At 43.1% G+C, this 18032-nt stretch overlaps 1 protein-coding gene across 10 annotated transcripts in view; it reads right to left on the minus strand.

Moving 5' to 3' along the window:
* The window catches only part of MAPKAP1 (MAPK associated protein 1), a 267688-nt gene that overhangs the window by 44725 nt on the left and 204931 nt on the right, over window positions 1-18032 (minus strand). For all 10 annotated transcript variants that reach the window (XM_032257252.1, XM_032257248.1, XM_032257249.1 and 7 more), the window contains one exon: window positions 4179-4319. In XM_032257252.1, coding sequence (XP_032113143.1) covers window positions 4179-4319 — 141 coding nt within the window. The remainder of the gene's footprint in view (window positions 1-4178; window positions 4320-18032) is intronic.

The following is an 18032-nucleotide window of genomic DNA, read 5'->3' on the forward strand; positions in this document are numbered from 1 at the left end:
CTGATTGACACAGGATGGATGGGTGGAGGAGACCATCCATCAGTGTCAGGGAGGATCTGAAGCACCTGGCTAGTCAGGTGAAATAAATTATTTACCCATCTCAGAATCCAGTTGCTCACTTGAATACTCATACAGGGTGTGCTGTTTGCCTCCCTACTCTTGGCAGTAGAATGCTTCAGGAGGAAAGAATTTCTGGACTGCTATGTGTGGCTTTTTTGTTGTTGTTGTTGTTAGAATGTGGGGGTGATATCTGCTTTGTAAGGAGGGAGAGAGGGTCTTCAATTACATACCGGTGTAATCTACACAGGAAGGGAAAATGGGCTTATTTATTCAGTGCATGATGTAATAGTCATGGGCACAGTTTGTCTGATTGTCACAAAATTCCTTAGGACTAATTAATGAAATTTTGGCTTACAATGCTAAAGACTGAAGTTCGATAATAGAAACAAATGTTTAGACATCTCTTTTAGAAGCCCCTCCGAGATGTGACTCTCCACCAGAGGGCGCCATGTGTGCCACTGGAAGTATTCGGAGGTGATGCCCCAGCCTCCAGTCACCTCACTTCCGAGAACCAGGAGGTACTTGCATCACTGTCATTATTCATGTCTACCTGACAAGTCTCCATTGTGGCCACAAGTGAAACTCTGCCAGGAGAGTCCCCCTCTAATCTGAGTGATCTGGTTCAATACTTTCAAGATGGTGGACCGGGAGAGAGGGCAATAAGCAAAACATAATGACAATGACAATAACACTACGATAAACTGCCACTTAGAATATGCTTCTATGAGCCACTTTCATAGAATCCTAAAAGGTAAACATTATTATCCCCATTTCATACATGGAAAAAACTAGATTGAAAAGGGAAAACTCGTCCAGGTGACACTGCAGGTAAGTGGCAAGGCCGGGATTTGAACCCAGTGCTGACTGACTGCAGAGCTTGGGATCATCCCACAGAGCCTTTTGTGGACTTTTTTCTTCGAAAGAATTTACAAGTCAAACTCTGATGAATTAACATTTGTCTTTTTGTCTTTGGAAAAAAGTGGGGAAGGAAGCCCACAATGTTGGTTACCATTCCAAGGCAGCGCTTTTCACACTGGGAAATGGGCAGGGATGGATTTGCTGACTATGCTTGCCTGGGACCTTGCTTTGGACCTCTGTCTAGATCACAGTTGGGCTACTTACTGGGCTTCTTTTTTTCCTTTGAGACAGAGTCTCACTCTGTTGCCCAGGCTGGAGTGCAATGGTGTGATGACAGCTCACTGCAGCCTTAACCTCCCAGGCTCAAGTGATCCTCCCACCTCAGCCTCCTGAGTAGCTGGGACTACAGGCAAGTACTACCACACCTGGCTATTTTTGTATTTTTTGTAGAGATGGAGTCTCACCGTGTTGTCCAGGCTGGTTCTGAACACCTGAGCTCAAGTGATCTGCCCACCTTGGCCTCCCAAAGTGTGGGATTACAGGCATGAGCCACCGTGCCTGGCCTACTTATTGTGCTTCTTAAAAGTGGACCCATTCAGAAAAAGCAGAGCCTTTGCTAGGGGGCAAGTACCACAGCTAAACACAAACTGGATGTTTGAGTAGCATTCTTACTTTCATATGTTCAAAGTGTGGCCAGGTGCGGTGGCTCACACTTGTAATCTCAGTACTTTGGGAGGCCAAGGCAGGTGGAACACCTGAGGTCAGGAGTTCGAGACCAGCCTGGCCAACACAGTAAAACTCCCGTTTCTACTAAAAATACAAAAAAATTAGCTGAGCATGGTGGTTAGCGCCTGTAATCCCAGCTATTTGGGAGGCTGAGGCAGGAGAATCACTTGAACCTGGGAGGTAGAGGTTGCAGTGAGCCAAGATTGTGCCACTGCACTCCAGCCTGGGTGACAATGCGAGAGAAGGAAGGGAGGAAAGGGAGAGAGTACACACAGAAAAAGTGTACAAATCATGCGTATATATACCGTGATTTTTCCACAAAGTCTGCAGACCCATGTAATCAGCACCCAGATCAAGAAACAGACCCTTTCCAGCTCCCCAGAAGCCCCTCCCCAGCCACTACTACCATTTTACCCCTGGAATAACCAGCAACATTACTTCTTACATAAGACTATTTCCTTGTATTTGTGAATGTTACATAAATTGAATCATATAGTATGTACTCTTTTATTTTTGAGAACTGGCTTCTTTTTGACCAGTCTTATTATTTTTATTTCTGAAATACAGAGGAAAAACATCCCTAGAAGGAACAATGCTGAATGACTTTATGATTTAAGAATCAACACTAAATAGGCAATTTCACCACTTTAGATATTTTAGGGTTTTGTGAGTAGGAACAGGTACAGTAAGTCCTCACTTACTATCATTCACAGGTTCTTGGAAAATTCAAGTGAAATGATGTACATCATTTTGTTCAATGTCATTTTGTTATAATGATAGGGAAAAAAATCAGTTTTTTAAATGTCATTTCACTTAAAGTTACGGTTTCCAAGAGCCTATTGATGATATTAGGTGAGGATTTAACGCAGAGGGGGAAAAAGGTGGGGTCTGTTTTGGCTGGAAGTTACTGAGTATTGCCTCATCTGGTCAGTCTGCTGGAATCATCGTTATCTTGGCAGCTATAATGTTCATTGGGCACCTGCTAGATGCCAGGCGCCTTTCTAAGTTCTCTTCACGTGCTGTGACATTCCATCCTCACAGTTACTCGATCAGATAGGGTCTTATTATTATCTTTATTTTTACAGATAAGGAAACCGGGGCTCTGAATTATTTGCTGATAGTGATACAGCTAATAAACGAACAGGGTTTGCAGCTGGTCCTCTGACTTCTGAGTGAGGCCTCTGAGTGCTACACTCTACCGCCTCTTCACTAACAGCTCTCATGTAGGGAAGTTTACAATTGCAGGCCTCGCACTCTGCTTTCCATGTGGGATCTCACTTGTTCCCCACAGCAACCCTGAGGCATTGGTACTACTAACATTCCCATTTAAACAGGATAGAATTGAGGCTCAGAAAGATTAAGACACTTGCTTAAGGTTACATGGCTGTCTATTGATAGAGCACAATTTAAACCATTTGTGATTCTCTTGCCCCTCTCTTAATCACTAAGCTGTATTGTCAGCATACTGGAAGTTCCTGTCAGTCAAGTTGGGAAGGAACATGTGAGGAGATTTTTGAGGCTTCTTATGAGTTAGCCAGATTCAAACTAATGCCAACATTAGAAAAGATTTTATTATGACAAACACACAAAGCATTCGTGAGAAACATAAAATAAATGAGCCTTAAAGTTAAAAGGAGACACAGGAAAGTGTGGCAGAGACAGGGTGCAGCTCAGCTCCCTGGGTGAGCCTGGCATCGCTACCCATTCTTCCTCTCCCTTGGCTGTATGTGGGAGACCCTTTGTTAGGAAGCAGGTGCACTGGAGTTGGTCGGACCAGGGTTTGCTCCTGACACCACCACCTACCCACTGTGTGAGTTGGGCATGAGACTTTACTGTTCTGCACCTCAATTACTCCCTCTGTTAGATGGGAACAGTAAGAATATCTGCCTTTTAGGTAGTTAAGTAGTACATGTAAAGCTCTTAATGCAGTGACTAATGCCCAGCAGACACCTATAGAAGGCAGCGATGATGATGCTGTGATGTATTAATCGTATGTTGCTTACTATGACACTTCCTACTCCTGTTAGGTTTAAGCAAAAACAGAAGTTTAGCACATAATTAGAACAAATTAATCCCAAGTATTAGTTGAAAGTTAGTTCCAAACTATATGATGAAGATCCAAATATACCTTCTGAGATCATTAAAAAGCTTCCAGAATAAAGGCCTGAATGAATACGCAATGAGTAGGCTGAGTGAGAACAGGCAGGTGGCACCGTCACAAAGCAATTCTAAGGATAGCAGGCAAGAGAATTACAGAATGAAAAGAATTATGGAACTTCACCGAAGTCAATCAGTTTGAAAAGAGTCTCAGGTTAGTTCTATTTCTAATCTTCTGCTTCATAAAAAAGAAGACAAGACAGAGCACTCAAGTGGGAAAAAGGATGTACTTCAAATTTCATTGTTTAAACATTTTCTCAGAAAACAAATTACCTTTAGTCATTCCGGTCACATAAAAGTTGTATGTTGTTTCTTCCCCCATTTCTACATTGACTGCTGACATGACAAGCCAGCTCATCATCTGCTCACACACTTACCTAGCTGTACGTCGGTTGTGAATCGCAGTCTGTGGATCATGCTGACTTTGAATGACTTGTAATGGTGGCTGCTAAGCATATCCTGTACTGTGGCTATGTCAATTTGCGAATCCTCCTCAAGAACCCCGTCTGCCCTTGAACCTGGGGAGGAAAAGGCAGTTTAACACATAAAGATACATGAGGCTTGGCAAATGGTGTCTCCTTAAAATGCTTTGGGATAAATTAAAATAATATGGGCTATTTAATTTGGAGAAGAAAAGGCTGAGCGATGACTTAATAATGCCATTCCAGTAAACAGAGAATGGTAACATATTAATCATTCAACAATTAATTCCACAAACACTATGGCAGGTCCTTGGCTGGGCAGCAGGGATAGAAGGATAGAAAAATTCCTGCTTGCTCTCAGCAGGCTCAGTCCGCAGTAGTGAGTCAAAACCACAAGAGCATGGGTGCTGTCACGCTTCTTGTTTTTTTCTACATGTGATTTTCCTGACCACAAAAGTAATCCACATTCCTTGAAGAATCTCTGTCCTTTCCAAGATTCCTAAACCGTCTTCTTTACTGCCTCTTGCCCTGCGCCCCACAGCCTTCACTGGCTCAGGGGGCACCTGCTGGTTCTTGGGTGTGACAGTCTCATCAATGGCCTTCTGGTCACCAGGCTCCCCTTCTGCAGTCCAGACAGGCTTTCTGATTCATTTTTCTAAAGGTTGGATCATTCATTCATTCATCAAATGCTCAGAAAGCACCCTCTGCATCCTAAGTACTTTTGATATGTGACACTGGATGCAGATAAGAAGCCTGGTGCTCAAAATCTTCCCTGGCTCCACAGCTTCCTGAATGAAGCACACTTTTTTTTAGTCAGGCAATTAGGGCAGCCCATAATATGTCTGAAACATACTTTCTAATATTCTTCCCGCTTCTCACACATACGTTCTCTCGGCCCTCTCAAACCCCTCAGACTGCACAGTGGTTCAGGGTTTTATAATTCTGGGCCTTTGCTCACATGCTGCCCTTGGCATAGAACAGCCCTCCCATCCTCACCCAGACCTGCCGAGATCCCCCTACCCCTCGCTAGGCTAGCTCAAACTCTCCCTCTCCTGTGAAATCTTTTCTGAGGGTTCTTACTGGCAGTGAATTCCATAAAAGTTGGTTTATACTGGACCCTGGAGCCAGATAGCATGGCCTCAACTCCCAGTTCTGCCTCTAATTTGCTGTATGATCTTAGACAACTGACTTTATTTCTCTGAGTTTCAGTTTTTGCCATTCACAGAATATCAAAATTTAGGTAAAGAATACATAATGTGCTTCATAACAGCTGTGACTATTTTTCTTCTAGTATCAGAGTGGATTAGATTCAGCCTTGCACTAGAATTGCTTAGTGGATGCTCTGTCCTAATCTGGAAGCTTTGTGAAAGTCAGGAAAATTTCTTATTCATCTCTACATCTTCTGCAAGCAGTAGAGGCAACTGGTATGCTCTCACTAAATTTTGCTAAATAAATAATAGCTAGTATATATGAGTGCTTAACAAGTGTCAGTCATGTCTGTCTCTGCCATTAGACTGTAAACCCCAAGAGCAAAGGGACCCCTTTCTCACCACTGCAACTCAGATACTGCCAGTGATACCATTCAGAGGATAAAACAAGAGCTCAATAAACATGTACTGAATGAATACCAGGTGCCATGTCCACAGGAAGGTGAGGGTCAGTGAGACAGAGTAACTTAACTAACATCACATCTCCAGGACACTGCAGAGCTTCACTCCACATCTGCAAGGGCCACTGGGCAGCCCATTTCCTTTCTTTGCAGCGCCTACAATTTTGGACAGAAATGCCATGATCCTGATTACCACTCTCTCCTGGGTAACATCCAAATCCCAAACTGAGGGGCTGGCTAGGATTTGGAGTTTAGAATAATCATTCTCTTTTTCCAATCCTGATTTTTACTGAAACATAACTGTCAAAACATGTTTTATTTCTATTTTAGAACTTCTTATACATGAGAATTACAGAGAATTTTGGTAAAATATTAAAATCCTTTAATGTTTTAAAAATCATTTAAAGTAATCTTTCTTGAGAAAATGCTATTATTAGATAAAAGTTAGCTCTGAGCTCAAGAACTTCTGTTTTCTTTACTAATTAGTGTTTTCTAAATATTGCAGGTATTTGATTTGGAAGGAGGTAACAGCTCATTATGCTAAAATGCCAATTACTAAAAAAAAAAAAAAAAAAAAAAAAAAAAAAGCCCACACTTAAGATTTTTACATTTTATGATGTTGGATTAAAACCAATTTAAAAATTACTATAACGTGACATATAATTTTTTACCGAGCAATTTCAATGCCAGCTGCTAATAAAGCATCTTAGCTATAAATGATAATTCAGATGCTTTTAGATAAAGTGGTGCATAAATATGGCTGGAAATTGATTTAGCTTCTTACAGAAGCTACTGAAGAATGACATATTTTGTTTAATACACCAGCTAATTTAGTCCTAAAAGCTCAAACAAGTGCCAGTTTTCACTCCTAAATTTGCTGTGGGAGATTAATGAAAACTTTATATTTTGCTGAAATGTTAATAATGGGCAGATGAGATGATAGGATTTTAGTAGAGGTCTTAAAGCTATGAAATACCCAGCAAGGCTTGTCAATTTCCTTGTATTAATTTTGTACAAGACTTATATAGCTGGAGCTGGCTCAACACACTAATGCTTCTTGCATTGACCTTCTACTCTCTGATAGTGTAAATTCTTATCCTATTTGAGGATTTAAGTCCCCCCGCCCGATACCTGGGGGAGTTCCGAGCCTTGCCCCATCTGACAAGGGGTGTGTTTGCGTTTATAATCAGAAGGCAACAGCACCTGGGGGAGTAGAGAAGGAATAGTCCTGTACTCGCCTCCAATTCACGCTGCTCATTCCAAAGCAGGTTATCTGAGGACTGGGATCAACTTCTGGTTTTAGAGTTCCGGTGTCATTTGTCATTTCTGTCTTTTTTTTTTTTTTTTTGAGGAAGAGTTTCATTCTTGTTGCCCAGGCTGGAGCGTAACATTGAGATCTCAGCTCACTGCAACCTCTACCTCCCGGGTTCAAGCGATTCTCCTGCCTCAGCCTCCTGAGTAGTTGGGATTACAGGCATGAGCTAACACGCCTGGCTAATTTTTGTATTTTTAGTAGAGATGGGGTTTCACCATGTTGGCCAGGCTAGTCTCCAACTTCTGACCTCAGGTGATCCACCCACCTCAGCCTCCCAAAGGCGTGAGCCACTGTACCTGGCCTCCAGCGTCATTTCTCAAAGTAGGCTCAGGAGTACCACTTGTTGGAGGGGTCATGTCCATTGTACATGCAATGTGCAACCACTTCTCTCCCCATGCCAGGAGTATGCTAGACTGTGGGGGGCACCTGTAAGGCTAAAGCAAGGTTCCTGATCTTCAGGAGCTTACAAATTAGCCATAGGCCACAAAATAGTACAAGGCAGAAAGAAGTGCCTAATAAATGGTGCTTGCAATAGCAAAGCATTCATGACTCCAAAAGTGTATTTTTTGGACCAGAAAGTTCTATGACTTTGCATGTATACTTTTACTGTTTGTGTCCTTCTGGAAAGCAGTGAACCAACCACACATGAAAGATGAAAGATGCTAGATATGGTACCATCTGCATATTAAAATTATTACTCTAGTATAAACTTCATATTAAAAAATCCACTTCTGTTCAAGAGAAGACATTTTTAGCAACTCAAAGTGAAAAGTAGAGAGCACCAGCACATCTTAAAAATAAACATACTAAAATACAAAACAAAAACTCCCTGTTAATTCAATTGAAATATAACCCATTGGTATTTTGTTAAATTAGCAATTAAAAAGGTCACGAGCAATTAAATGAAACAAAAGCCACACTGTGTTCATCTACATTAATGCTGAACTAGGTCTCCTCGTGAATGACAAGATAAATTGTTATGGTGCCTTCAAAGACTTCACAATGTATTTTGTCAAAGTCGGGAGTGTTAATGTCTCTATATGCCATGGATTACCATAATGTATTGTGTCAAAACGCTCAAGCTGCAATAACTCAAAGATGTATTGTGATAGATCAAATTTTGGGGTGGGGCCTAATAGTGACTTGAGCACCACAGCTCAAATGGACTGACAACAAGGCTCTGGAAGAATGACAATCACAATGTAGGAAGGTATAGAGGACAAGCAGAAAACCCAGGAAGGGAAACAGCTTAACTCTCTGGAGTATGAAATCAGGAAGGGGAACTGAGGAATGAGGCCTGGCACCTGTCTTCAGTGAACAATGGCAAAAGAGGCCATGGCAGGCAAAGGGAGGCAGAGAGAAATTAAAGAAGGAGGCAGGTAGAGTCCAGGGCCTGCAGCCAAGAAAGAAAGAGAAGGTGCTGCGAGGCAGCCAAGGGCTGGGAGGCAGCCTTGGGGCTTAATAACTAACATTAGAAAGAACATGGAATGTAAGAGTTCAGAAATGCAGATTCAAACTCTCATGGGTCAAGGCTGGGTCAAAACCTTGCCAAGGGTTCCACTGTTAAGAAAGGTGAATCGGGACAGATCTGTGGGACTAGGGAGTCCACGTGCCTTCCCCTTTCCCTTTCCCTTCCCTCAAGGGGCTCAAGGCTGTTCCTGCCCTACCTACCTCACCACGTTCCTACAGCAACAGCACGGTAACAAACTGTTGAGTCGAGTAACTGTAAACTCTAAATCAGTGGTTCTCAAAGTGCAGACTGGGACCTGCGGTGGTGGTGTTGGTAGTGGGGAATTTCCAAGTCCCCTGTAGGGTCCATAATTGCAATACTATTTTTATAACAACAGCAAGACACGACTTACTTTTATCATGCCCATTCTCTTAAAAGTGCACAAAGGAATAAAAAGCTTGGCCAGGCGCTCACACCTGTAATCCCAGCACTTTGGGAGGCCGAGGTGGGCAGATCACCTAAGGTCAGGAGTTCGAGACCAGCCTGATGAACATGGTGAAATCCCGTCTCTACTAAAAATACAAAATTAGCTGGGCGTGGTTGCGCATGCCTGTAATCCCAGATACTTGGGAGGCTGAGGCAGGAGAATCACTTACACCCAGGAGGCAGGGGTTGCAGTGAGCCAAGATCGTGCCATTGCACTCCAACCTGGGCAACAAGAGTGAAACTCCATCTCAAAAAGAAAAAGAAAAAAAAGGAATAAAAAATTCATTGATTATGATTCTGTTGCTACGATACAACTAATCGTTAAGAAACTACCACCTGAGTTTTGGTATAGCAGCAAAAATTAATACCCACAATTATCTGAAATGCTATTGAAATATTCTTCCCTTTTGCAACAATGTATATATGTCAGGCCAAAGTTTTTTCATATACTTTACCGAAAGCAATGTATTGTACCAGACTGAATGCAGAGGCAGATATGAAAATCCAGGTGTCTTCTATAAGCCCAGACATTACAGAAATTTACAGAAAGATCAAATAATAATACTCTTCTCATTAAAAATTTTATGCCTGGCTGGTTGCGGTGGCTCATGCCTGTAATCCCAGCACTTTGGGAGGCCGAGGCAGATGGATCACTGGAGGTCAGGAATTCGAGACCAGCCTGGCCAACATGGTGAAATCTCGTCTCTACAAAAACACAAAAAATTAGCCGGGGGTGGTGGTGCATGCCTGTAATCTCAGCTACTCTGGAGGCTGAGGTAGGAGAATCACTTGAACCCAGGAGGCGGAGGCTGTAGCGAGCTGGGATTGCACCACTGTACTCCAGGCTGGGCAACAGAGGAAGACTCTGTCTCAAAAGAAAAAAAAAATTTAGGCCAAGTGCGGTGGCTAACGCCTGTAATCCCAACACTTTGGCAGGGGGCCAGGTAGATGGTTTGCTTGAGTCTAGGAGTCTGAGATCAGCCTGTGCAACATGGCAAAATCCTGTCTCTATAAAAAATAGAAAGATTAGCTGGGTGTGGTGACTCACACCTGTAGTCTCAACTACTCAGGAGGTTGAGGTGGGAAGACCACTTGAGCCCACGAGGTGGAGGCTACAGTGAACTGTGATCACGCCACTGCACTCTAGCCTGGGCAACAGAGTGAGACCCTGTTGCAAAAAAAAATTTTTTTTAAGAAATTGTAGTTATTTTTCATAAGATTTGTGATTTGGGCCAGGCACAGTGGCTCATGCCTATAATCCCAGCACTTTGGGAGGCCAAGATGAGTGAATTACTTGAGTCCAGGGGTTTAAAAACAGGCTGGGCAACATGGCAAAATCCCAACTCTACAAAAAATACACAAAAAGTAGCCAGGACTGGTGGTATGCTGCTTCTATGGGCATAGCTACTTGGGAGGCTGAGGTGGGAGGATCGCTCGAGCCTAGGAGGTGGAGGTTGCAGTGAGCTGTGATTGTACCACTGCACTCTAGCCTTGTGACAGAGAGAGATCCTATCTCAAAAAACCCCCCCCAAAATAAGTAGAACTGTCATTAACATTAATGAATTTACTGTTTTTTCAATGAATTAATATTTTTAATCAGTTTTTACTTTTGATAAAATAGATATAACTCAATAAACAAGCGCTTGGTCAAGTGTGGTGGCTCACACTGTAATACCAGCACTTTGGGAAGTCAAAGCAGGAGCACTGTTTGAGGCCAGGAGTTCAAGACCAGCCTGGGCAACATAGTGAGACCTTAATAAAAGTTAAAAAAAAAAAAAAATCAGCCAGGCATGGTGGTGCTTACCTGTAGCCCCAGCTGCTTGGGAGGTAGAGGCAAGAGGGTCACCTGAGCCCAGGAGTTTGAGGCTACAGTGATTCGATTTGCCACTGTACTCCATCTTGGGCAAGACCTGGTGACAGGGCAACACCTCACCTCAAAATAACAAAACAAAACAAAAGCTCTTTGGGGTCTTCAATAACTTTTAAGAGTATAAAGAGGTCCTAAGGACAAAAAGTTTGAGAACTGCTGACTTTATTGATTATAATGCCATGTTTTCATTGTCCCCAGTAGCTATGTGGACAATAATAATGGGAAAAAAAAGTGCAGTTATAGCTGTGTATATGTGTTACAACCTGACAACAAACACAGCTGCGAAGCCTGTACACACAAAAAGCAACAAGTTTACGTTCAGGTGATCAGACCAAGGCTAATTATAAATACTGCTTTATAGTTTATAGTGTTTTCATATATGTGATTTCATTGGAACTGAGGGAGACACTCAGAGGTACATGACTATTTCAAACCAATAGGCACTAATCATTAAATCAAAGCTCAGATGAACTCACTGTATGTTACTGGAAGATGTCTTGTATTTGTAGATATAAACTGCATGGGACTTAATATTCATTTTATGGTCCAATGAGTCTTAGACCAAGTCTAAAAGGCCCCAATCTAGTTATAAATTAAAGCAACTTCAGTATCTCTTCTCTAAAAAGATCTATGCCAACTCCAGAACTCAATTGGAAGACCAGTGGCCTCTGTTACATTCTCACCTTTGTCCATAGCACAATCCTGTTGTGTTCCTTTCAAACTAGCTAACAGTTACTTAACACCAGCCACATGCCAGGGGCTGTGCTAGTGCTTCAGGAATTTAGGGCGATGGCAGCATTCCCAGATGATGGGAAGAGAGACAGGGAATCCATGGAGGAACAGCATAGGAGAAAACATAAATTCCACAAAGCATGAGGACATACACAGGGAACACCAAGTGTCTGCCTTTGCCACAGTGTGTGAAGTGGAATGGTGGAAAAGAAAATGGCAGGGGTGTGAGTAGTTCTTCAAAAGTGGGGCAGTATCTAGCTCAGGGCCTGGCACGCAATTAAGTAAAATAATGCAAGTGACTGACAATGACGAGTACATAAACCCTTTTCTGCTCCACTCTATCTTGAAGTTTTACTGCTACTTCCCACGCAGAGGCCCTGTTTCAGCTAAACTGGACTTTGCTCAAGTTATACCATTTGGTCAGAATGTCCTTTATGCTCTAAAATTTATATGCTTCAAAGTCTAGTCCAAACGGAACCTACCCTGTCCCTCTCCTGAAGCGTTACAGCCCTTTGTCGACGGTTCTTCTGGTAAGTCTCTTACATGGTAAGTATCTGCACTCCCCTCTGGACTAAGAAGGTTCCATTCTACAAAGCACACTGTCTGTCACACAGTAGATGTCCAATAAATGCTGCTGGTGGAACCAGTGAAGTTTGGTGCAACACAAATTAACCATTAACAGTACCTGAGGTTTGTACCCCATCCCTTGTATTTGCCTTGGTTAACAGCACCTCACATACCTTTCCTAGTTTTCCATTCAGACTCCCCAACAAACTAGGTTTGTCGAGGACCAGGGTTCTGCCTCAACAACTGTACAGCGGCTAACACACACTGAGAGTCTACCACATGCCGGCACTAAGCTCAGCATTTTAAAGACGTCATCTCATTCTATTCTCCCAATGCCCCTTTAAGTTGCATATCATCCTCTTTTTACAGGTGAGGAAAATGAAGCTCAGAATGTCATCCTGCTATGGCAGTCATACAAACAGTACAAGGTGGAGCTAGGAACTGAACCCAGGTCTAATTCCAAAACTGCACCTTTAACCACATAACCTCCGTGAGTAAAAACATTCCTTAGATGGGATGTAATGGTATCTAAGGAGAACACAGTCACGCCTGGCTGGGCCAGAGCAAAAGAATCAGGGAGAAAACCTAAGTCTCCACTCCCTTGGTAAGACTCAAAGCTGGATACATAAGTGAGTCACAGAGAAAAACTCTTCCTTAGCGCTCTGCATCCATCACATTTTTTTCCAGAGGCCTTTTAAGTCCCCAAAGCCTCGTAAGCCCAAAACTTCTCTTCCATAAACACTTCCCTTTGGCTACTAGTCATTTTTGCTGGTCTCTAAAAACAATCAATAGGTGATATACTACAGCACACATACACGCTCATGCCCCCGCCTGCCCACCGCTCTGCAATAATCTCTTTAAAGCTATGAGGATCACGCAGTAGGATATACTATACCCTTCACCAGAATCTGCCATGCTACTACCGGGGCAGGGATCTTTGCTGTCAGTGCTTAATTGATTAAACTCTGGGAGCCAGAGCCAGCCACGCTGGAGGACTTTCCACATGGAGACTTCAGACCCCCTTTAATAAATCAAGGTAATCCTGTTTTATGAGGTGGTCAGAAAGAAACAGTTTCAGGTTTGTAGAAATTCTAAAAAGAGCAGATCATGGAAGGGGCGCCTAGAGGGCTCTGCAACTTAGACCCTTGCCATCCCTCACAGCCACTCCACATCACTCCATCCACTCCACTTCTTCATTCCCAAATATGCCAAGCTCCTTCTCATCTCAAAGCCTTCAGATGAGCAGTCCCCTGGCCTGGAACATTCTTCTCTTACTTATTGGACTCCTTTTTCTTCCAACCCAAGCCTTCTCCTACTCCTCTCACCAGCTCTGGTCTCCTGCTATGCATTCTTTTCTACCCTTCATAGCACTGATCACAACTGTGGGCTCTATAATGTGGGGCTAAGTCTCAGCACAGTGGCTGGCCCAGAGGAGGGTTCAATCAATGCTTGGGGAATGCACGAGCAAATATGTGCCCAAAGTGAATCCAATACCCTTTACAGGATGAAGCATGGCCATTTAAGGGTCTGGAACAATGGTTCATTACAGGTCTGCTGGGAAGTTAATGACAGAATTCCCATTATTTCCTCTTTCTCTAATATGTCTTTGTCCCTGTTCAAAGCCCAGGGAAAGTAATGGGGTCTTCTCAGGAGCATGGCATTCTTGACAATTTACATGGCAAAATATCTAAGAACTGTAACATCTGATCAACACCAAGGTGTCCCCTTCTCTGACTCGAGAGTCAGAGAATGAGGGCACATCCACTAGAAGAACCCCACCTCCCATCCAGAGTCACTGCAGAAATGTCACCTGATGCATTACCAAACCATTAGTCAGGACCTTCAGGGTGAATTCTGCGGCCAGGAGCCTATGAGAGGGATGCAAATCTCCATGCCCTCACTTAGAGCCCAGACAGGGTTTGTGGCTCATCAAACATGCTTCCTTACTGCTCTAATGTACCAGTGTATCGCTTAATGAAAGTTCTTAATTGTAATTCGATTAATTACATACACAGAGTCCCCAATTACATTTTCCAATAAGACACTGGCTGTGGTACAGGTCTAAATGCACTTAAACCAATTTTAATATATTAAGACCAATTTCCCTTGAATACTAATTACTACCTAATGATAAAATGAAAAGGGGGAAGTTTTAGAGAAAGAAGAGAGTGAAAAATGCAAATCATGTGGAAGTTCTCAGCCCACACAGCACAGTTCAGGCACCACACTCATTACAGAAAAGTAGGTGTGGACAAGGTACAAGTTTGCTTCCACACAGGTCAACACAGCATTTTGCCCCAGGTGTCAGTTACCCTTGGTGCTGGCCAATGCCCAAAGGGGCATGTGGGAAGTCTAAGGGGCTAGAGGAAAAGAAAACAGGAATCACAGGTAGGGAAAGGCTCCCCACACACATGCTCAGACAAGCTATGGTATCTGTGACAGCTGCTTGGCCTCTGAGTCTCAGGCAAAGACACTCAGTAATGAACACTTGCATAGTATACTGTGGCTCACTCTGTGCTTTTACTGTACACAATCTCATTGACTTGTTCCAATGGTTTAAGCCTCACAACAGCTTTACAGTGTAGGGATTACAATCACATTTTGCAGCAGGGGAAATGAGGCCCACAGGGAAGGAGGACTTGTCCAAGGTTACACAGTGGTGCCAAACATCTTGCCTTCACATTGCCAAGCAGCCCACACTAACAGAGAGGAAGAGGTGGACTCACAGATATTCTTATGTGGCGAATAATGCTTCTGTTTCATTTAAATTCTAACAGCGTGCAGCAAGCAGGTAGCTATTATGCAATATTGACTTGGATAAAAATCCTCACCCTATAGAAAATTCCTTACAGTGAACACTTCCCCACTAAAGTCAGACAGGTAACTGGCTTTCTGCAATAATTCAACCTAAAATATGTAAAACGAACATCACAAGTCATTTTCATTTGTAAATAGAGTTTATTTGCATGATCACATTTTCTTGTGCATTTGAAGAGTGCTGTTGTGGTATATAATAAAGGAGGTGTTTAAGTCACACGCCAGAAATGGGAGAGATCAGTAATTTGTAACTGAAGAAGGCAAAGCCTCCAGAAGCAGCGTGGAACCACCAGGGAGTCTCCAGAGCTGGCACAGAGCACACACAGGAGGAAGAATCAGCCTGTTATAAATAAGCGCCACAAAGAGGATCTGGAAGCACATCAGGATAAAGCTGACTTTCATCATCTTTCTACAGCTGCCTCTTCCCTTTCTCCGTTTCTATTTAGTAGTGGCGGTGGTAGTCTAACAAAGAAACCCCTACACGCAAAGATGCTCACTCAAACCCAAGTTCTCCTTAAAAGCCATCTTGTACTTGTGCTTGGTCCAGTGAGAAGCCTGGTGATATGAGGGGCTCAGGCGGCTCACTCTATCAGGGGGAAGAGCCAGTCCTGGCCACAGACACCAGGATGAGGAGGGGACTCAGACCTGGTTCCTCTCCCGTGTGAGGGGTGGTCACAATCCAGTGTGGGACTCTGCAAGTCCACTCAGGGGAACTGGTGATCAGAGAGGATAGTAAGGATAGGAACTCTAACAAGCCCAGGGAGGGGCAGCCAGGTGGTCCGGGCAGCTACTAGGAGTTGCCTCCTCTCCTGGGGCTTCAAGGGGAAAGTGAAGGAGGTAAATCAGGGCTTTCAGACTAAGACCTCTGGATGTTCTTCCCTCCCATAGTCCACCCTCTTGGGTGACTACCTACCTGGTGAGTTGAGGCCCTTCCTCAGTCTAACATTAAAATTAGGAAATAATAATTTCAATAAGGTACTGAAATAATGGATGATCTTAAACATTTCGTGAATCTCCTTCAAAAGGAAAGAAGATCAAAGGAAGCTGAATTAATGTTTACAGAGCAACTGAAGCCTCTCTCTACAGCAACTTCTATTTAGGAAATAAAATAATTAGATTCAGCTCTTTCACCAGACTTAATGAATAAAAGACACAGTTTTCCAGGCCTCTCATTGTTTATTTGATATTAGCAAATCACTTCACCCCTCTGCACCTCAGTTTCCTCTTCTGTAAAGCAAGGATGATGACCACATGGCCTAAAAGGTTGTTAGAACAACAGCACTTCTATCTCATTTAATCCTCGCCAAATCCTTGTGAAATAGATTCGTTTGCCTCCATTTACACATAAAACGGAGGCTCAGAGATGTCGTCCACTGTCAGAGGCTGCAAGTGGTTCACCCAAGGTCTGCCTGATTCTAATGTCTGTGCTTTAAGCACTATAAATGACAGACTTGTCAGTGATAAAACAGAACGATGGTGTCTGACACTTTGTTCGTATTCCATAAAGCCATCTTAATTTCAGGCTTATATTGGCCCTGATGATGGGAAATTCCACTTTCTCTCTTAAAGCTGTGGAAAGAATAGGTTGGTTCAAGCAGCACCTTTCTTCTAAGGACCTGCACGGGCTACCTCCACATGGTTGGTGGGAAAGGCCACTGGCAACATGAGGCAGACAAGGGAACTGAGGCTTGGTTTGGTGCCAGGATTTATATAGAAGGTTGGACAAGAATGCAAGTCTTGTAATGTTACATCCTCCCCATAATGTACTTGGGCTTCCTTCTGGTATGATTCCAGCTTCTAGCAGGCAGTTGGCTGAAGGATGTAGGAGATTATCAGACAAGAATCCAAACTGGAAAGCTCAAGGACTTTGGCTTGTCATTTTCTTATTTAGGCCAAGATCCAAGCACAAATGTTAGCTCTCAGTCCCTAGGCAGAAACTCTAGTCATATCAGCTTCATTTGTAAGCTTCTCTCTCATAGCATATGAAGACAATTGTAAATGCCATTCTGAGGACTGAAGATTTAGGCTGTCTTAACAATCTCAGGGTGGACTCTGGAATCAGACAGCTGACTGAAAATTTTGGTCTTATTGCTTACTGGCTAGATAACTTCGAGCAAGTCACAACCTCTCCTCACAATGAGAATAATACTTGTAGGGTAGGCATGAAAATGGAAAGAGAAAGCATTTGCAAAATGTCTAGCACAATGCCTTACAATAGTAGGCCCGAACAAAGGATTTTCTAAAAAACACTCTTTTCTGCAGGACTAGGTATGAGAGAAAGAAAAATAAATAAAAAAGAAATAATAACAAAAAACACTCATTGATGTGTGGTTGATATAAAATACTATGCCACATCCTTGCTTGGAAGAAAAACTGAAAGCCTTCTATCTACCCTAATGGCAAACAGACTTCTCAAACAAATGGTTATATTTATAAAGATATATCCATTGCGGGACACCAAACAATATTTGCTGGAAAGTCCCCTGCTTCTAAGTTCTCTGGTCCTAGGACACAGACTTACAGACCTGCCCCCTTCCCATTCTCCTTCCCTCTCCATTCTGGGTCACCCCTGTCTCATCAACAACAACAACTCCTCGAGGGCTCTGCCAGGTCTAGGATTCCAAACCTCGACACCTGTACCCCATCTGCTCTACCAGCCACAGAATGCTGCTCTTCCATTATTTATCAATTACAGTTAACATTTATTGAGTACTTATTATGTGCTGTTCTAAGAGCTGTATGATAATTAGAGCTCACTGAATCCTAGCAATCTTAGGAGGGCAGATAAACCACCCAAGAGAGCTTAAGTAAACTGCCCAAAGTCACACAGCTAGGAAGTGGCAAGGCCAGAGTGTGAACTGAGGCAGTCTGGCTTGACAGCACATTCTCTTGAGGACTGCATAATACAGGATCAGAATTTGGTCCACATCTATAATGGCTTTAAGGATAGGGAGGCTGTCCTA

This window comes from Sapajus apella, unplaced genomic scaffold (genome assembly GCF_009761245.1).
Source record: "Sapajus apella isolate SASKATOON/1434 unplaced genomic scaffold, GSC_monkey_1.0 scaffold97, whole genome shotgun sequence".
Classification (NCBI taxonomy): Eukaryota; Metazoa; Chordata; class Mammalia; order Primates; family Cebidae; genus Sapajus; species Sapajus apella.